At 40.3% G+C, this 21,794-nt stretch overlaps 1 protein-coding gene across 1 annotated transcript; it reads right to left on the reverse strand.

Annotated features, from left to right (window-relative positions):
* Positions 1 to 292: 292 nt before the first annotated feature.
* On the reverse strand, positions 293 to 16,426 carry UGDH (UDP-glucose 6-dehydrogenase). Its single transcript, XM_051790034.1, has 12 exons — positions 16,247 to 16,426; positions 15,435 to 15,603; positions 13,144 to 13,245; positions 11,594 to 11,794; positions 11,311 to 11,508; positions 10,672 to 10,819; positions 9,142 to 9,236; positions 5,981 to 6,111; positions 5,139 to 5,272; positions 3,930 to 4,021; positions 3,734 to 3,844; positions 293 to 1,543 (listed from the first exon to the last, which is right to left on the reverse strand). The coding sequence occupies exons 2-12, from the start codon at positions 15,594 to 15,596 to the stop codon at positions 1,433 to 1,435; spliced, it is 1,485 nt and encodes a 494-aa protein (XP_051645994.1). The 5' UTR covers positions 15,597 to 15,603; positions 16,247 to 16,426; the 3' UTR covers positions 293 to 1,432.
* Between the last annotated feature and the right edge of the window lie 5,368 nt (positions 16,427 to 21,794).

Genomic DNA, 21,794 nt, shown 5'->3' on the forward strand with positions numbered 1-21,794 from the left:
ATCTGTTCAAAAGCTTTGACCGTACCTACATTACTGTGGGTAAAGTTATGGTGACAGCCCTCATTATCAAGACCCTGATCTTACCCTCTGTTTATTAACACAGCATTCTTGAAGGCACACCAGTTGCATAAATTCAGAAGGTATTATGTGACTAGTTGCAGGATAATTCTCTAGTATCCCAACACTATATTATTCAACTAAGACATTTCTAGACTGAAAGCTGTTCATAGTCATCCTTCTCTATCCTCCCCTCCGTTTCACAACCCCATGCAATAAGCCAAAACACAAACACTGTCATCTCAAGGATTTTAATAGCACTGGCCAATTGAGAATAATAAAAACAGGTAGAAATAAAGTAACAGTAAAGGCAAAAATATCAAGATAACATAGGAATTATTTATTCCTGCTAATTAAATGAGGTAGCAAGCTGACTAACTTTTGGGGCTGAATTTATTTTTAATAATTTCTTCACAGCAGAGATTAATTTTGTGCAGACTCATTAAAAAAGCTGCTTTCAGATGAAGTATGTAAGCAGAATGAGGGAAAAAAATAACCATCAGGTAACAATCAAAGCCAGTATTTGCTTTCTACTTGGGCTGACACCAAATTAAGGTAATTCTGCTTAAGTTCAATGTTCAAACAAGCAGAATGCTCCTCTGCTGAAGATATGTTGCATTGCTGTAACTTAGGAAATACCTGCCCCAGGAATCTGATTAAATCAATAATTTGTGTGGCTGCACATGGAATGTAGGCAAGACAACCAAAGAATCAAAACTGAAGATCTACCAGTGGATCAGTTCATAGCTGCTGGTCCACACCTGCATTAATGACATGACTGATGCATGCAGAACTATCCAGCTTCCAACAGATGCAGTTCAGACTGTATCACTGTCAACTGATCCCAGCCAGGAATGGGGTGTTATTGTTGCAGTCAGTTCTATTTTAGGGCTGGACCTAAAGCCTACCAGTTTACTAAGAACTGATCTTTTGATTTCAATGCCAGTTAGAGCAAGCGTTTAACTGGGTAAAGAGTCACCCCACAAGAAAACGAAAAATTGGTAAGACCAGAGTTCCTGATCATCGTCCATAACTGGACTAAGGTAAAAGGATATACTATTTCTTTTCCTTTCATATCACTTGAAACATTTAAAGTGCTGTTTAGGAACATTTCTGGAAGCAGAAATCTGCAGTTTGAAAGTAACTTTTCCACTTAAAAGATGATTCATTATTAAAAACAGGTCTGTACCATCTTCAGTAACAAAAAAAAATTTCTATAAAAATAGATTTGAAAAGAGACTGATTTCACATGTATCAGGTACCATTTCTAAAACTGGTTTAGTTTATGAAAAATATAATTCCTTACAAAAAAGCATAGGCTTACAGTTATTTTCACTAAGAAAATCCACAGAATTCCTTCAGTACCTATTAAACATTATACTCTAGGCTTTTTGACAGGTGGGTCCTGCAGGCTGAACTTAGGAATTTCACACGAAGAAGCAAAAGGAATTCTTTTGGCTGACACCTTCTTCCCAATTGTTTCAATCTGAAACAGAAAACACATATAACAAGTGAGTGTGGCAAGCTAACATAATCACGCCAGCCTATGAGGAACCTACAAGTTAAATTCAGGATCATGACTGCATTTCATGAACACTAGAATAACACAAGCCACAAAGCACGGTGTGCCCAGGGACAGTTTCTGTCATTGGAGTTGCAAAGAGTATGTTTAAAAAAAAACAGCAAACAACCAGCCTTTCGCAGGTGCCTGCTTTACCTACTTAAAGCCACATCTTGCTAATTTGAATATTCACCTGCCTCAGCTTCCATAGGACTACCAAATGCCATAAAATATTTTTGGTATTCATAAAATGTAGGTTTGGACTCCTTTTCCTAAAAATTTATACTACATTAGCATTGAAAAGTCTTTTTCCCTCCTTATTGCAGGTTGCTTTTTTGAAGCAACGCAACTCTGAAAGGCTAAAGGCAGCCAACACTATCCAAGAGAAAGCATGTAACAAAGCCAACACACACACAAACCAGGTACTGCAAAATTCAAAAAGCAAGGCAAGTTCCTCTAATTTCTAGGTCACACTAATGTAAATCACTAAGGACAGAGCTTGTAGAAAACAAAACACCAACCAGTAAGACAGCTCAGACACTCAGTAAAGAAGCAGAGCTGTAGTTTTCCTCTTAAATAATGCAGGTCAGATGCAAAGCACCAAAAGACAAAATATCTAAACTATTTTAACAAAATTTTGATTAGTATATTCTAGACAGATAGCTGAGTTAACTCTGAAGAGAGTTGTTTAAAGAGTCAAGTGAGCTGTATGAACTATAACTGTCCATTAACAGCTTCAACTGCCTAGTTAGATCAATTTATACAAGCTGGTTCACAAACAGTGTCAATAACTGTAGCTTAAACAGGGAAAAAATATCAAGAGAGAAATCCTGTAGCCATTATATGAATAATCACAGTATTCAGGAGTACAGGGAATGAAACACCTGAAACATGCATCTGGCTTGTAGATTTTATTCTTATTGGGTCTGGCTGAGATGCTTCTATCAGATTATTCAGGGATTTGGTAATTTTACTATTGGTCAAATGCCAAAAGTCTATGTCTATGCCAAAAGTGCTTCAAGCCCTTCAGTCACGGCTTTCCCTGCTTGAGACCTGAGGAGAAATTACTTTGCCTAGAATCACAGAGCTTCACATTCATATATCCTGAATTAAGCTTCCACTGTGGAAACGGGTTATAATTGAAGTGGTAGGTGTGCTATAAGTTATTTAAATGCCAGTTTAAGAAAAAGTTTAAAGCAACTCAAATTCATCAGTTTGGATAGTATACAATGGAATTACTATTAGCATCAGGCTGTCTAATCCAACAACTTTTAACAAGGGAATTTAAAGACTAGGGCCCTAAAAACTTAAATATTGTCCATTATAGACAAAATCCATTTTACTAGTTTATGTAGAGAATATAGGTCAATTGTTAAATGTCTTTGTAATGATATTCTGAATGAAAAATCTGGATAATAAACCTGGGTGACCAACAGGATTCTGGATGGCAAACTCACAAATTGGTTAAAAATTCAACTAGAATTTCATAAAAGAAATGCAAAGGTACAGCCTGTGATCTGGAAAGCCTTTAAGCCATGAAAGACTTCAGAAGAGAAGTTCCTAGGAGAAATATGACATGGGTTATAATTTGATGTAGAATTTGCTATTATCTTAGCAAAATGCTCAGATAAAAAGTTAAGCATTTGCTTCTGGGTTCTCTCTTTGGTGTAAACAAACACCACTGTTCTGATCTTCTGGTTGATCTTAATCGATCACAAAGGACTAATCAGTCAACTTTTCTAACCTCCAGTGTAACACTCAAGCACTGACTTATCTTCAGATACATCTTTGTATACCCTGTCTTTTTTTTTTTTTTTTGATGGTAGTGGTATTAAAATAAGTTTCTAGGTAGGGGAAAATGATTCAATGATTCTAAGGCTTATACTGCTAAATGTTGATGGCATACTCTGAAGTAGCTTGAATTTTAATAATTTCATTGACTGATGCTCTATTAAGATAATGGAGGAAGAGAGCAGTAGTGAAGAGACTTAGGAATAGACAGGTTTACATCTAAATCCTTACCTGAAAAGGTTTTTTTTTCCCTTGCTACTCAGTCATTGAAGAGGGAAGAGAACAAAAGGAAAGAAACATAAGCAGCATCAGCCAGCTGATTACCTGGAAGCCAATGACTTGTAGCTCATTGTGCAGATCATCTAGAACTCTCCTACCATCAAAGATAAATGCAGGCTTCAGCATTTTCTTATGAATACGTTCATAATCCAACTCCTGTAAATGGTAATTAAAGCAAATAAAATAAATAACAGTACACTTCCTCTCTTTTCCTTTAGTTTAAAATAAAGATAACATTCACCTTAAACATGTCCCATTCAGTGCAAATTACAAGGGCATGAGCTCCATCACAGGCTTCGTAGGGATCCTGACTGATAGTGACCAACCGAGACACTGTAACAGAAGGAAAATAAAGTCTTATTCTGCACACACCTTTAGCATCAATCTGGCATACTCCTGGCAAAGGAGTCTCCTTCCTTGCCCTGCACAAACAAGCAGTCACTCAGAGACATTTTCTATCAAGACATTTGTCACTTTGATTTTACTTATTTAAAGGAAAGCAGCTTGTATCTGGCAACAGAATAGTGTCAGAGCACTTAAATGTTTCAAGTCCAGCATTCAAATTCGATGTAAACAGTCAAGCACATCTCTAGAATTAGAAGGTACTATGGCATGTTCAAATGCCAGCTCTCACAAAGGTCACTGTCTGTACAATAGCAGCACATCACAGTTTCTATTTAACACTCAGTTCACACTAGAGAAGATACACATGGCTCCCGGAGGCTGCCTTCATTCTCTGACTGCCTGAGTAGATGCCTAGAGGCCAGCCTGCCCTTTCCCTCTAAATTCAAGGGCATTACAAACAATGTCCACCCTTCACTCTTCTTCATCACAGCTCATTTTCCTCCATTCTCTTCACATTTACAAGGCTGATCTATTCTCCCCCTCCATCAACTCCATTTTCCCCCCTTCCTAATAAACAAACAGAGGTCCCAAATACTCCCTGCTTCTCCCTAAGAAATTTTTAATCACAGATGATTACTTTAACATTTTGTTGAATTTAAGGAATTTGGAAGTTGGAATGAATTTGGAAGTGATATGAAGGAAAAGAGAATGCTCAACCATGAATTCCGGAACTACTTCTTTATTTCCATTTTAGATACGCAAGAAGGAACTAATGCAAGATAGAACTCAAGACAAAATGGAGCTGTCAGAATGGCACTAGTCCCTCCTTCTTTTAATTATGCAGAGGGAAAACTCATGGCATCTATTCAAATGAATATTATCTAAAGAAAAATATACAATAGTCCAGAATTAACATTTATCTATAAAAGCTACGGGGAAAGGGAGAAGAGTTAGAGTAATCCTCTGAGCTATGACAACCTTCTAATAAGTGTAACCGACAGCACAAGTGTCATGCTGAAAATGAATGTGTAATATTTAAACAGACCCCGTGTATACTGAGAATAGGGTTGGAAGTGGGGAGTAAGCTTCACATGAGCATTTTTACCTTGGTTATCTTCTGAGACACCGGGATGCGAGAGATCCAAAATGATTTGTTCTTTAGGTACTTTAGGGTCATATATATGGAGCTTTGCTCCTTCATCCATTAAATACTTGCTAATGTAGATACTGGATGACTCCCTAGGGAAGAGAATCAATTAAAGAACCAAGTGGCATGTTCTAAGTAATGAAAGTCTTCAGCTATCATTATATGCAATGACAAAGCTTTTATAACAGTTTTACATTCAATATCTTAGTGGCAACCACGCCAGCAACAAACCTGAAATCTTGAGGGACACCAAGGAGAGTAATATGAAAACCAAGTCTGTATCTCTCTTGCTGAGTCATGCAAGAGAGATAGTAAGTCCCAGGACTCCTAATGACCATAATTAAGAAGGCACAGAGCTTATAAGCATCCCCCACAAACTGCAGTTGAAGAGTTGTATCAAGTTTGAGCTTCACAAGAAAACAGAAATAAACACCCTCAGGAAACAAAGCCAAAACTTTGGCTTTACACAGCAATTTAGAACCAGCTGCAAAAATGTTTGCATTCATTTCTGTGGAGAATGAAAGGACTCTCAAAATTTATCTTTGTGTATGCAAGTTAGCAAGAAATAGACTTATCTGCTTGATCTTCTGAATGAGTCAAGTATGTTGTAGAGGTCAAGAATCAATTGTCTCACCCACATAAGAAAGACCAACCCTTTTTACAAACCAATTCAGTCACAAGCAATGAAGGGTCCCGTATCTGATCTATTTTTATTAATGCAATTCAATTGGGGGGTTTAGCTGCATGGCTGGTGACAACTGTAAGGAATCCATGTCAGTGAACTGTGCTCGCTTTCTTACCTTGTGTCCCCAGTATCCTTTTTGAATGCAAACCCTAAAATAGCAATCTTCTTGTCAGTGACAGTATTGAACAAGCTGTCAATAATGCGGGAAGCAAATCTTCTCCTCTGATAATCATTCATGTCTATGACCTGAAATGATATAAGGCATGATGGTACAGAAGGGAGATATTTTAACTATAAACAGATTTATTAACAATCAAGCCAAGCTACCCACACAACTTTAACAGAGGCTTAAAAGAGAAAGCTACATATTTTTACTCAGTATCATAAGTAATCCAAAGATAAATTTAATTAATTTATCAAATTATGAGATAAATCCTATTTTAATCAGTGACTACAGATACACATACACACATCCTATCATTCATTATCTAGTTTAAAGGCTAGTTTTTTTTCAGATTGTTTTTAAGGAAACTATAACTTATTGCTTTCCATGTTTCTGCCTAGAATACAATTTCATTGTTAGAATATCTGATGTCACATGGACATCCCATTGCCAGACCCACACTTCTTTACACGCCACGTGTAACAACAGTGAGAACATTTTTAGCCTTTTTAATGCACACTAACAGATAACAATACACAAAACTAGTGTAATTCAACCACAGTTTTAAATGCCTCACTTTTGTTATTTTGTTATTAAATAAAAGTGGGTTCAATCACCAGCTGTTCCTGTGCTTTCCTCCAGCCTGCTTCAACACTGATCTCCAGCCCTTACACACAGAAGGCACTGGGGTCACTGTTCGAATAGGAAAGGTAGGTTCCCCCACCTAGTCAGTATTCAAAGTGGACTGCAAGGACCTCCACACATCCCTCTGGGTTTTTGAAATTAACCCAAATCAAGAATTAACAGCAGCAGCCTACAAAACAAATACATAACAAACTATACAGTAGAAGGATATTAGTGAACTAGATTCATTTGAGGAAAAGAAATAAAAGCAGTGAGATTTTTGCAATTCAACAGGGCAGTGTCAGGCAATGAAGGTACAGCTGATAGGGCAAGAGGAATACATTTCTTTCTGTAGGTTAAGTTTTCAAGGAATGAAGATTCTGGTATTAGAGACTCCTGCCCTGTCTAAAGTCAAGAGAGAATAAAACTGATCTGATCAGCATATCCTGCAGAATTTGCATCTGGTCTGAGCTGTCCTATGTGCATGGGCTGCTGAGAGTGCAGCACTCAGGCCACAAAGAAGGGGCTCACACAGTTGCTTATATGGGTGCACATGTGTGCATTACATGCCTTGAGCCCCCAGTGTGGGCTGGGGCACACAGACCTCTGTGAGATGACAGTGCTCTGGGGAAGCAGAGTTGCAGGCAGGGAGTTGCACTACACGAGCATAGCATTTTACCTTACCCTAACTCTGCAGCACCTGTTCTTACGCTCTGATTTATCCACAGCTGAGTAAGCCATAGAGAAACACTGCTCTTAGAAGAGAGTAAGAGAGCATAAAAGCACTAAAAGTACTTTAACTAGTTTTTTTTACAGTAACAATGCAACCTTTTAGGCTTTTGTTAAATAAAAAAAACCCTCCAGACAGAGCAAACTCTAAGTGTTTCTATGCGTTTGCGTTGCCAAGATACCAAGTAGGCTGCATTTTGAGAAGGACCCTTGTGATCTCAGAGGACAGAGCCAAACTAATTTTGTTTTTCTTTCAAGACAGTATTAATTTTCCCCTATACATCAGATTATCAGTGAGGTAACATGCTGGTTCCTGCAGCTCCCACCGTTCCAGGGATTGTCTATTGTCTGCTTACATCTTACACTTAGTAAAAGCAGTAGTTTTGAAGCAAACATGAGAACCTATGGCTTGTCTTCTTTCCTACTGTGGCAATGCATCCAAGTCCTATACTGAACCAAGCCCCTCCTGGATGCTTGCACAAGGTCTCTGTACTGATGGAATCACAAGCCTCTCCACCATGGACTAGGCTATTGTAATGAAGGATGTTTTTAAGGAAGATGTCAATCCAAACCTTTGAAGGCAGATGGCATAAAACCCATGTCTTCCTTGTCCCAAGCAATTAATGTAAGTTATTGCTGACTAGCCCCTGGCTGGAAGTTAAACTACCTGAACAGAACATAGAGAGCCACTGGACACCACAGGTAATGGAAGAAGCTGACAGAAGTCACAAAGAGCACTCAGACATGGTTGTGTTTTACAGGTAGTTATGAGGGAATTACGAGGGAGATCCAGCCAAGCTTCAGACATTTGAAGGGATTATTAGGGATCTTTGGGGGAATAGAATCTTGCCAAGGCAAAAAAGCCTAAGTAATCCCATGAACAGTACCATGTGGCCACGATGACCTAGATAATGATAGAAGAAATACTGTACTTCAGTACAGATGGAGCACAACTGATCAGTGATGAAGTCATGATTATGGGCAGGTTGTTTATTTGGTAGCAGACTGGGATGGAGAAGAGTGAGGGGAAAAAAGGCTACCTAGAATGAAGATTAAAGAAAGTAAAGTTGCTAATAAGTAGGCAAATCATGTGCTTAGTGTTCTGGGGGCATCTGCTAGGGAGCCTTATACTTGACCACCACAGATAAATCCGGACAAGAAAAACATAGGTGGTTTTTTGACCATACCACACATCTCAGAGCTGCTTTTCATTCAGGACTGGGAAGAAAGGTGAAGTGTTAATAGGGAAACACTTGCTAGTACAGACTGAGTATCACAGTATTGTTGCATTGGAGCTAGGCCTGAGAGCATCTACATCTTCCCAACCATTCCTAACATTATACTGGGGAACAACAGCAACCGTGTTTATTAAAAAAAAAAATTAGTAAGTTCTACTCAGTTCTTTCAGAACCATAAAAGTAGACCCTGAGGAAAAGATCACAAGTTCTGAATTCAAAGTGGACAGAGAAACCCACCAACTGCAAGAGGAGGACAGGAACCATATGCTTGTACTTCACATTTTCTATTGCTGCTTTTAGACAACTTCCCAAATCATTTGATCCAGACAACTTAATTCACCCCCAGAAAGCCTAAGAACCCACAAGTATCAAATGCCACTAAAATATTAAGGTGATCAGCATTAAGGTATGTGCTCCTTAGAGCTGAAACACAGATTATATATATGTGGACAATGCTTATAAGCTGAGTGCTGAAGAAACATCACCCTCTCAAAAAAATAAAAAATGGTGAAGAATTTGTACCTGTTGCCAGTAGCGAGCTACCTCAGGTAAGTTCAGTGCCTCACAGAGGTACACTAAATTCAAGACATCCTTCTGAAAACAGCTACCTCCAAACCCTGAAAAAGCAAATGGTTATTTTACAGGTGACTATGGTACTGATCTAAGCCAATTTTTGGAATCAAGTAGTTTTTGGTAATCATTGGCACAGTTAACATTATAATTTTTACTAGTATTTCACTGCTAGTAAATGAAAAACCTTAATAATCTCTCAAAATCTAACTCTTGGACCTACTTATTTTGTCAGTTACAGAAGCCTTAAAATCTGCTTCAGGTTCCAGTGAAGTTGATGAAAGTTTTAACCTAGACTTGGGGATTGGTATGAAAAAAAGCAGCTATAGGCTATCTTATTATAAGTGGGTGGACAAGCTCCTGGGCTTGCTCTCCCCCCACCTCAAGATTTAGATTAATATTTCTCAGAACAAGTGTGTTAACATTAAGGTCTTTCCTCCCACATCCCCAAATGGATATCTAATCACTGCCAAGAACCAAAGATCACCACAGCTGACCAAGGGGCAACTGAGACAATTAGAGGGATCCTTGAACCTAGAACTTTGCTCAGCAAGCAGAATCCCAGAAACAACACATTATGGAAGGAATTATCATCATGGCTGGGCTTTGTGAACAAAGATTTGGGAAGGGCTCTACCCACGTTTGTTGCAAGTGCATTGGTGGCTGAAAAGGCCAATACGAGACAGGCATGTCCAGTTGCAGGAAGGAATTATAGTGATCTAAGAATAATTTTGGTAATGTATTTGCTCTCTAATTTTCACTCTTACATAGGCTCTAGCAAAGGTTATAATTAATAAGGTTATTTTAAAGTCACACTTTCTAGCTTGAAGTCATACAGATAAGGCCTTAGTCTTGTTCTGAAGTTTCAAAGTTTGATGTCACCACTTTATGATGTTTTACTCTCTAGTAAATCTAATCAAGAAATGACTGGATGTGGCACTTAATGCCATGGTCTAGTTGACAAGGTGGTGAACAGTCAAAGGTTGGACTCTATCTTGGAGGTCTTTTCCAACCTTAACGATTCTATGAATTCATCCTACAAATTAGAAGCTGCCATCACACATTCCAATCTAGAGGTATCATCCTCTCTCAGGCCACTGGCAGCAACTGCCAAACAAAATTGCAGCAGTTAAAATTGGGAAGACATCTTGGAGAGCTCTATCACCCACGATGCTTTAGAAAAATAAAGTTGCAGCTTTTCTTTCTAGTGTCACAGGCAGGATAAACCAGGCACCCTCCCATTTCAGATTGCCAGGGTCTAGAGCAACCTCAGTCCTAGACATTTAACCGGAAAAAGAGATTTATACTAGTAATCTACAGCAATATTTTCATGAATTAAGCATTTCTAATGCTGTAGAAGATTTTAGAGTTTTAGATTACTTACTTCAAAACACTACTAGTAAGCCTATTGCACTGTTAAACAGAAGCCCAAGGGGGAAAAAAAAAAAAAAAAAAAGAAAAAAGTAGGAATTTTTCATTTACCAACACTGGCTTTGAGAAACTTATTTCCAATTCTTTGGTCTGTTCCAATAGCTCTTGCTACTTCTTCAACATCTGCTCCTGTAGCTTCACACAGAGCACTGATTGAGTTAATGCTGCTGATTCTTTGGGCAAGGAAAGCATTAGCTGCCTGTAAACAAAAAGCATAGTAAAGAACTTTATTTTTCCAGAAATGAAGATGTTCACAGACCAAAGGGAGTTGCTACTGAAAGGATTACTTCAGTATCTATGTAACTCTGTTGACATACAAAATGGTAACATAACTAGTTTAATACATAGATGCCAGTTAATGGATCTAAGCGAAACATTGTAATGCTTAATTTGCAGAGTTTGAAGCATTTTATGAGGCAATCAGTTTCTGCAGCACTGGAGGTTTATTCTTAGTAATAAATAACACAGCAGTAAGAGTGAGAAAATGACTTCATGGAAAGTTGTTATCATCTATTAGCTCAGCTGAGATAACTGGAAGAGATTAATATCCTTTGACATGCATATTGGGCCCTCCCAGCCTCATCTGTATTTCCTAGCTGCATCACTCAGTATCATTGAAATTCTGCTTCTGAGCTTTGTCTCACTTCTACCCCTTGCTCTTTGCAGAAAACAGCAGTGAGTAACACCAACCAGTTTAGAAAGTTCTGATGACCACGTATTGGTTGTGAGGATTTTTTCCTTGGGCACCCAGTGCTCATAAACAGCACAAAGAGCACGGACAGCTTTCTGTCCCTCTGGAGAGTCATCTCCACCGATAAGCACTCTGTCTGGGTTCTTCAGGTCCTTGATGGCTGTTCCTTCTGCAAGGAACTCTGGGTTGGACAGCACCTACAGGCACAGAAAAAAAAAAATCAAAATAAAAGACAAAAGCAACAACCAGCCTTTAAATACACAACTCAAAGTTTATGTTTACCTGCAAATCCAAGTTAGGCTTTGTATTAGCATCAAATATTCGACGAATGCTCTCTGCAGCACGTACTGGAACTGTGCTTTTCTCAGTGACAATTTTATAGCCATTTGAATTCTGTACAATTCTTCTAGCGCAAGCTTCAATGTATTTCAGATCAGCTGCTCGGCCTTTTCCCATTCCATAGGTCTTTGTTGGAGTATTAACCTAATTACAGATACATGAAAGGTGTAGAAATGTTGCAGGTCAGTAACTCCTGTGTTAAGGGCAAGGTGAAATTGCCAAGACTGACAGACTTTTCCTTCCCAGAGGAAGGAAAATTCTTCTACCCCAAAATTATTCTGGTTACCATATCAGATGAACAGCTATTAGCTGTCTCAATTACCCATTTTGTTTTCTACAGAAAGCTCGCTGGCCTCTATTCAAACAGGATTTAAACAAGCGCAATTCATAGCAGCTCTACAGGTTTTGGTGAAACATAGTCCTTATTCTGGAAACACCAGTGATTTCTTCATGATTGTGGCCAGCCACCTTCTGTTACCTGTCCCACACTAAGAATGCAAAGGTTCACAAAAGAACCTCGCAGCTAGCTATAGTTTAAACTCACTTTGCAGTGAAATCCAAGTGTAGAGCTGATGAAAATCACTACACTGAAGTACAAAGAAAAGGCAACATGAGGGAAAACACGTCCTTCAGGTTAAGACAGAGGGTCCTTTTCATTACAAACTGAAAGAAGAAATGGCAACAACATGCATAACGCAACAGCATGTTTTGAACCAAGAACAGGTGGCAATATATGGGCAGTAATAGTGGCAGTCATCCAGCCACACAGCATTCATTTTAGATTTAATGAATGGAGAAAAATACTATCAGAAAGAGAGCTCCATACTACAGTGCCCTAACAAAGAGGAGCTCTCAAGAAAAAAGAACTTCAGTAATAGAAAAGCCCTCGACTGTGGCCTATCAAGACAAACAGCAAACAGTTCTTTTGGATTCTGCATTAGTAACAACATTCTAAATTACGCAAGGTCACACTGTTCATATTTGACTGGATCCTCTTTCCAGTGGTGTCAACAGCTTCAAAATATTAAAGCTAGAGTATTAAAGCCATCCCCTCTTCCATTAATACACTATTTTTAAAAGTTTCTAGAAATAAGTCATCTTTGTAATCCAATAACCAGCATATGATTTTGCATCCCTCTCTAGGAACTTTATCAGTATTATTACGATCTCATAGATTTCAGTAGTACACTGCATGGCAGAGCTGCACTACATTTGGCTCTAAGATTCCATACACATAACCAAACTAAACATCATTACCATTTTGACTTAGAACCTGTTCATTTGTCAAAGGTGTTGCTGGCTATTAAAATAAAAAAAAAATCTCAACACTCTTCCTACAGTACGCAGAAAGACAAGAATCTGTGACACAGTGACATGACATTGTGAACTGAATCTACATGACAAAACAAAGGCAGAAAGAAGACCAACATAATGATTTGATAAGAAAAAAAAAAAAAAAGACAAACACAACCACCTTCTCCCACTAAACTTACAGATATAAATACAAGATCAGCTTCTCTAATGGCATCATCAATACTGGTGGAAAAGAAGAGGTTTCTTCCTCGACATGATTCTACTACTTCTTTTAACCCTGGCTGGAAAAAAAAAAACAAACAGTTAAGGTTAATGCAATTAGAAGAACAACAAACTGTATGATCAAACCAAATCAGATACAGAGAGACTTCCCCCCCCTCAGCGCAGCATGTTTTCAGTCTGCCATGAGTCAAGGTTCTATAGATTTACACTGTGAAAAAAGTAAAGCCCTTTCTTATTCGAAAGGCTCAGAATGCTGTCTTGAAACTTTCACCACACTGAACTGTTACCTGTACAGCCAGATTTTAGCCTCTAGTTATTCCCACGCTTTATTCTATTACCATGAGCAACAATTAAAGAAATACCTGTAGAGGGATTTTAAGTAGATTCAAAAACTGATCAGCACAAAAAAAACCCCAGCCCACAAAGAAGTCTCCCACCCAGTCAGCAAGCCCAGACCCAGTGAAAGATAGGCAGCAGAGACACATGGGTGATCAAAACCACTTCTTTTAGGAACCACCCATCTTTGGGCCAGATTAAGCTTGTCATGGCACCACATGTATGGGGGGAAGAATCACAGCCATAATATGATGAGATTCTTTCCAGAGACACATAACATTTTCCCTTCCCTTAACACTTCCACTCAGGCAAGAGAAGCAGGAGGTCACACATGTGTGAGCAATCCTCTGTATGAGAATGGTCTGAAAAAGAATTTAACTAAGATATAGTTGTCATAGATAAAAGAAGCCTTTACTTTTTGTATGAATAGTCATACAATTTCTCCTGGCAACCAAATCTCCAACTTGAGACACCTATCATGACGTTAGATATTTGAGTAAATGCCAGAAAGGCAAAGGTTCACTGGATGGAGAGAAGAAAAAGCAGAAGCTTTCTTATGCAAGACATTTTTACTGTCTCATTTTATATCAAATGCCACCTACTTAAAAGGAAAACAAAAGTCAGAACAGGCAAAATAACACGTTACAACCCACCAAGTGTTCCAACTACAGTCTTCCTTCGATGTAAATAGAAAGGCAGCCCAATAGACAATTTCTGACAGCGAAAAGAAAAAACCCAAAGCAAAAAGGATACAAAAACCTCACTGTGCAATGACTCAATTTTATAACTGTCTGAACTAACTCTTGGCAGTTTTTGTACATTCGTTGTAAGCAAATGACACCATTCCAGGAAACAGATGTGACTTTGGGTTTAGGAAAAAAAAAAAAAAAGCTTGCCAAGACTAGGTCTACTTTAGCTCATTTAGTCTAAGTGTTTACAGAAAACAAAGTACTTGCTTTCATAACCTTTATTCATGTCTCACCTGCTAATCTGAACATTATACACATTTTCCTTTGAATTTGTATGACAAAGGAGGTCTATTCATCTTCACTTAGTCACAGTTTTCAGAGGGAAAAAAAGTGCATTAGTTTTACAGCACAGACTTCTCATAGCAAAAGAATAACTGATAGTACCAGGCATATGCCTTGTCTTTGGGAGACAAATGAAGATAAGTTTTCACTCTTAGTAAAGAAAAGAACTCAAATCTGTAAAAACTAAAAAAATATATATCTCATGAAAGAATAAAGGAGAGATAAAGAGACCTATTCTTTTAGGGTGAAAAAGAGTAGAAAATTAAAAATGCTAAGAGAAGCAAAATAGAAAATTGCTCTACATATTTTGAAATTCAAGTCACTTTGTAATGAAGGAGTGACAGTGTGATACATCCATTTGGCCTAGCCTTCCCAGGTCACATTGAAGGTTTATGGTACAAGTGAATCAGGAACATAACTGTCCCCATCTTTCAACATAGTTAAAGTTTAGCAGCACAGATTGGATTTTGTCAGTATTCAAAATGTGAATAAAGCTTACAATTCAATATTACACATTCTTTTGGTGCTACAACACCACAGATAATATCTATAACAGAACAAGAGGACTATGTTATGATTAAATTGGGTCCCGAAAGAAACTCAACATGATTTAGCACAACTCACTATATACAGAATTACATTTTCCTTACTAAGCCCTTCATATAATCATTAATACCTGTCTGCATCAGCCATATTAAGTTATGTAAAAAATCTGGTTTAATGAGAAGCAGTGACAAGCAGCTGTTCCAGAATACAATTTTTGAAGGGCATTACTGTGCTAAACTTGACAAGCTTCAGAAATGGGCTATGGGGAAATGCCATGTGGCAGGAAGTAAGCAAATGCAACACTGGCTGGAAGAAGAGACAACAGTGACATTTACCTCATAGATTGGGAGTGTATCTGAATTCCAGGCATTGATTCTGGCCTCATTCACATCCACGACAGTCACTTTGATATTGGGACACATTTGGGCAATGACACTACAGGTTGGCCCACCGACATAACCAGCACCAATGCAGCAAATCTTCTTAATTTCAAACATGATTGCTCTGGTAAGAGGAGGGGGGAAAGGAAAATCAGGAGCTATAAATTAAAACAGTGGCCAACAATTCAAGGAACTCACAGTATTGATGATTTCAGATTTTATTATGCTGCCCCAGAAATATTTTCTTACAGCTGGTCTCTCGAAACGAACCGCTACTCCCGTCTCCCACCCGGGAAGACTTTGGAGTCTGCCCCTCTCCAGCAGAGCGCCAGCACACACAGACGCCTGAGGAAGCGTTTCTGTGGTCGCTTTGAATCCTGCCGCCGCCACCACCATCCTGGGGCCGGGGAATTGCTGATGCCACGGCAGTCCCGGGCAGGAGCAGCGCCCACCGCCGCGGGCAGCGCACGGCGCGTTCCGGCGCGGCCCCACGGCCGCGGGCAGAGCCGGCCGGGCCGGGACCCCGGGCCGCGCCCGGTCCCCGGAGCCCCTCGGCCAGGAAAAGGAGGCCGCAGCTCCCGCCTCCTCCCCGGCGAAGGGAGCGGGCCGAGCTGACCGCGCTCTCCCCGGGCCGGGCCGGGCCGACCCCGCGGGCTCCATCCCTGGGAGCGCAGCGGGAAGGGAGCGGCTTCCCGGCCGCGCCCGGCCCCCGGGGCGGCAGCGGCGGGACCCGCGGCCGGCACCGCAGCCCCAGCCTGCAGACTTACTGCGGATCGAGCGGGAGCGCTGCGGCGGGAATATGCGGCGGGGATGCCCGGGGAGGATGCTCGGCGGGCTCAGCTCGACGCTCCACTGCGAAGGGAGCGGCGGCAGCAGCGGCCGCTATTTAAAGGGCCGCCGCGGGGCCGAGGCGGCTGTTTCATGGCGGGGACGCCGAGCGAAGCCGCCCCGCCTCCTCCTTCCCCCGGGGGCGGGGGGCGGCACCGCCCCGCCCGCTCGGCGCGGGGCCGGGAATGGCCGGGGGCGTTCGGGCAGGGCCGGCCCCGTCCCCCCGGGGTGCGGGAGGGCCTCCGGGCACGGATGGGGACTCTGGGCCTGCAGTGGGGCTGGGCTGCTAAACTGCTCCTCTACTCTGCCTCGCGGAGTTTTTATAAGAGAATTCAATTGTGGTGGTTGAATACGCGCACGAATAATTTTTCTGTCCTTTAGCTAAGCTTAGTGTGAAGCAAAGAACTCCGTGTTCACTCTCTCTCCTGTAGTGCGGCGCCGTCGCAACAAAGGGAAGGGAAATGTGGATAGGTAACTGTAAAGTACAGTGTATAAAGTCCAGGCTGCAAACATTGCCCAGAGTAAGGAAATAAAACGAGCTTGCACTCTCTCCCTTGTTATCTGTGCACTGCCTAGGGACCTCTTGCCTAGCAGTAATAAAGTTCTCAGATACTACTCTTGCCTCTTGTGTAAATATGATTTGTTATTAGTATACTGCATCTGACTTTGGGAGCAGAAAGACTGTGAGAAATCTGTAGTCTTTTCTTCTCCAGTGCATTCATGTTCACTTACACTGCATCTCCCAGAAGCTGGGTGGCGTGGTTTTTTGCTGCATCTGCAATATTTTAGTGATTTATGCTTTTAATGGATTACAATTTCTATGTTAAATGTTGCCAGACTAGGTGGATAATACACGTATGTTCTTATCAAGGGACTAAAGAATTGCCTGGTTCTTTCATGGTGTTTTTGTCCATAGATGTTAAAGTATATAAAAAAAATTTAAATAATTGTTTCTGTTTTATATTTTATTCTGTTACTATTTTACATTGGAGAATCTGATCTTTCCCTAAGAGAATCTGTGTCCATCTGAGTACCTACTGTAATCACAGGTCCTTCAGAAATGCTTGTAAAATATGTGTGTTTCTACTGAAAGAGCCTACTGAGGTTTACAGTCTCAGTGTAGGACCCTGGCAGAGTCAGCGTGGTTAGCCAAAAACTGCCTGGCGAAAGTGCAGGGTTCACTGTGTTTATTCTGAAGTAAAAACAAGTCATGCCTTTTCTCATTGCTTATTGGCACCGATGTCTCAATTTTGAACACGTCCACTTTTTTTCCAAGGAAACCTGAGCAAAGCAAATAGAAGCTCAGTGAGCTGTCATTACCAAGTCAGTCTCACCTATACCATCCTCTTCAAACTCCCTGTCTATCTCCTTTGGTCTTAGAATAGCCATGAATGCATACATTTGTACTGCAAGATCATTATCTGGTCCCTCTGCATATGCCTGTTGCTATCTTGGCACGGCCAAACCCACTTCAGGTCCTTTAAGTGGTCCCCCGAGGGTGTTGGTAAGCATGCTTCGTGTGTGCCTGACACACGGAGTGGATTTTCTACAAACAGCAAGGGTACAGTGATTGTATGCAAGGCCATGTGTGTGAGAACAACTTCCCTTTGCCTGCTGCTCTATGTGTGGGTAGTTGTTCTTTAGTCAGCTAATACCTCCTAGCTACTCTGTTTGCTAAGAGGGACGGTAAAAGCTTCAGACTTCCTAGGCGGGAAGGTTCAGGCATACTTGCCTTAGGAGAGTGCTGAGTCATGGAGATTATAAAGAAACATGGAGATCTAACTTTCCACCTGCAACTATGCTAGTTTGCCAAAGAGTTTCAAAGGGAATATTTTTCAGGTCTGGTAATCCTGGCTCTTTCCTGGGAGGAGAAAGGTCTGGGTTATAGTCTATGATTTGAGAGCTGTTTCGAATGTCTGAATAGACCTTGGATAAGGCAACAGACCTCTGTCCCTTTCCTCATAGCAAAGGATCTTCATGATAGGCTGTCACACCCCTGCCTTGAATTCCTGCAGAACAGCACAGCTTAATCCTGAAAGGTTGGACTAGATGATCTTGGAAGTGTTTTCCAACCTAAATGATTCTGTGAAGAGGATGATGAGGGCTGCTTTTGTTTCCCTATAGCCTACGCTCCTGAGATGAAGGCGGGGAAAACGCAGGCCTCAAAGGCACTGCAATGGAAAGAGCAGTGAGTTTGGGTCTTCCCTCTTCTTACAGCAAAAATTCTGAATTACTGGATGAGGTATTCTTTGTTTTTTCCATTCAGGCAGACCCATCATTTAACAGTATGCAGAATTTTTTACAACACCGTGCAGAGGCAATAAAGCTTATATAAGGCTTCAGGGCATACCATTAAACCTCCTGAAGCCTGTTGCTTTGGAGACACAGCCCTGGGGTGCTGCAAAGTAGATGAGGCTGGTCCACTGCTGGCCATTTCTTAAAATGAAAGTGTGAGTTCTGCTCCATTTTTTTTGAAGGCTCAGTGTAGGCTGTGAACACTTTCGCATTGTAGGATCAGTAAATTAAATACCATGAGGAATGGGATTTCAGGTGTATGTTTTCCTTCAGCATTGGCAGTTGACTAGATCAGATGAATCCCTCTTCCAGCATATTGGGGAGTGGGTTTGAGACATCTCTGCCTTTCCAGAAAACACCAAGCAAAGGGCGATCTGAATGCCAAAGGTGGGTGGAGATGCCACTCTTCACCTCTCATGTACAAGTTATGCAAAGGAGAAGTCATGATTTATGAAGGATTTGGAGGATGAGGGGAAGGAGAGGGAAGACAATGAAGAGCAAGTGAGTGCATGATTGTGTAATCTCCTGGCACACTAATGTTGGAGGTGAGAGAAAAAGCCAGCAAGGAACCCTGGATATGAAAGAAGTTTTGTATCCTATCTGGGGAGTGTTTAATGTCAGTCTAATCGCCAACCACATTTAGCTGATCATTAACTAAAGGCAGTTGTGTTTGTGTAATCAGTTTGTGACACTGACATCTGACACAGATTCAACAACCACCATTGTCTCTCAAGCCTTTCTGTAACTTTTGACACAGCACAACTGGGATGCACCCCACCTGTAACCAGGAAATCTGAGGTACTCAGGAACAGTCCTAGGCTGAGGCACAAAAGTGCCCAGAAGACCAGTTGGATCAGTATTTGAATCCATGTTTTGTATTTTACAACACTAAGAGGAAGGAAGGAAGGAGATGCAGCTAATGAGATTATACAGCACTTGTGAGACTGGGCATGAGTGTTGAAAAGTCTCCAACAGCTGCACAAACCAAGCCATACGCCATTTTTGAACACAGACAGCTGAGAACCCAAGCTCCTACGTGTGCTCAGAGCCAACGTAATGTGTCATTGCAAGAGTCATTTTCTGCCCGGCATGTCCCTACTTTAACCCTCCCCTCATCTCCACCTCTCTGGCTCACTGGAACTTCGACATTGCTAAACAGTCTGACAGTTGCCCATTATGTTAATATAATACAGTATTTTTTCGTTAGTGACACCCAGCACCTCAAAGTGCAATTGTACAGCGAATTTCTGGTCAGGTTCAATGTGCCTGTTAGCATAGGGCCCAAAACATATGGACAATAATTTCAGCTGGACTCATGGACAATATTGCAATATAAACAAAAAACAAAAGCCACGCAGGATTAAAATAATGTTTAAAAGTCAGAGGAAGGCCACCCTGAAAACTATGATGAGAACATCCTCTCAGAACCCTCTTCTTTAAGGTACTGCATGACAATGTTTTGTTTTCCAGTATATGACCTTCCTCTAATTAGATTATTTAAATCTCTCAGTATACACAGAAATTATTCACACTTCCTTCCAGGCATGATTACATTTGATGGCCTTGTCTATTGTTTTGTAAATGCCTCCTTTTTTTTCCTTTGTTTTCTCTTCTGATGTTCTTCTGGAAATCACACACTTCACACCAGACATCAAAGCTGTTCCTTCAGAACCAGTGCTATGGGCCACAGCATTGCTTTTCTGAACATGGGGCAGCTCCCAGCAGCTCCCAGCAGAAGAGTCATTTCAGGTGTAACAGCCATTTCAGTAACAATATAGAAAACTTAAATACTAAAATTAATGCAATGGAAGTAAGAGCAGCCAGATAAGGTACGGCTTTTCATCACAGCCCCATTGGTGAGAAGTTGTCCTGTAGGCCCTTCTTTAAAGGGTTTTACTCAGCTGAGCTGTCCCATTGCCTTAACAGTTGTTCACATAACATAAGGTTAAGTTTTGATCCACTGTTACAGTCTAGCTAAAAGCAAATTTGGCTGAATCTCTCCCTTACATACTGAAGCTCAACAGAAGCATACAGCCAGAAGGAGTGTCAGAGACAAGATGCATTTGTGATTCAAACTGCAAGCTAATATTTGATGAAGTGGGAAAATGATTATTTGGATTTTTTATTTCAAACAAGGCTGCATTAAATCATCCTCTTAGTGTTGTAAAATACAAAGCATGGATTCAAATACTGATCCAGCTGATAGGAGAGCTGAAGAAACTGGATTTTTATTCATCATCACAAGAAAGCAGACTGCGATGTGTTGCATGCAGTATTTGGTGTAAGTGTCCAGTCCTGTGGGGGCTTCTTTGGATTGTTTTCCTGCTAATCATATTCAGTTTATCGTGTATCATTTCATCTACAAGTTGTGCCCTAACTTCACTCTTACACTTTTTTTTCTAAGATTTGCTTTTTATATTGAACCAATGGCTGTGACCTTCAGCATGTTGTACAATGGTGGGGTTTTTTGTTGGTCTCATCTCTAGAATCTTTTACACTTTAGGGTATTTTTTTGCACCAGAAGAAATTAATAATCTTCATGAATTTTAAGCCAGGTGTAAGTCTGAAAACTACAGTCACAGAAATTATTCCTTTGTTTCATCATTTATAGCTTGGAGGATGAAAAAACAAAACCCATAAATGCAAAAGATTTTTTAAAAAACATTGCTACTTGTGATCTTTGATTACAAATTATTGCTGTATTTTGAAGTAACATTTTATAAAATATTTTACAGTATAATATTCCATACAAGCAAGAAGACTGAAACCTTTAAAAAGCTGGATATATATAGTGAATTAATATGCATGGTCAAATATTGAAATACATTTGTTTCAGACAGCCCCTTTGGTTAACACTCCTTAACCATGTTAAAAAGGCAATGTGGAAGTCAGATTCTTCTAGCTATTATATATTACTACAAAGTGCTTGGTATGGGAGTTGGCAATAATCTTCATACAAGATCAAGTAACACACGTTCAGTTTCTCTTTTTGTATGAAGAGACAAATCTCCAGCTGATGTTCCGAGTGTAACTCCCTGGAAGTTGGTAAGAGTTGTGTTGTTGTACCTATAAGTAAAGTTTAGCTTTGGTTTTAGGGGTTATTTATAATGTCATGTTTGAGTAAAAGGGTAAATCTTGATAAGCAGACATTAATGATCTCTGATTAAGATCATATACTTTCCAGATCAACTC

The sequence above is a fragment of the Manacus candei genome, unplaced genomic scaffold, assembly GCF_025592945.1.
Source record: "Manacus candei isolate 608988 ecotype Guabito, Panama unplaced genomic scaffold, ASM2559294v1 h1tg000028l, whole genome shotgun sequence".
In the NCBI taxonomy this organism is placed as follows: Eukaryota; Metazoa; Chordata; class Aves; order Passeriformes; family Pipridae; genus Manacus; species Manacus candei.

Coding starts and splice junctions, on each gene's coding strand:
- UGDH (XM_051790034.1), bottom strand. CDS start 15,596: ATGTTTGAAATTAAGAAGATTTGCTGCATTGGTGCTGGTTATGTCGGT. Junction 11,795..13,143: donor CTGATCTTGTATTTATATCT/GTAAGTTTAGTG, acceptor ATCTGTAATTAG/GTTAATACTCCAACAAAGAC. Junction 9,237..10,671: donor GTTTCTCAAAGCCAGTGTTG/GTAAATGAAAAA, acceptor TTGCTTTTTCAG/GGTTTGGAGGTAGCTGTTTT.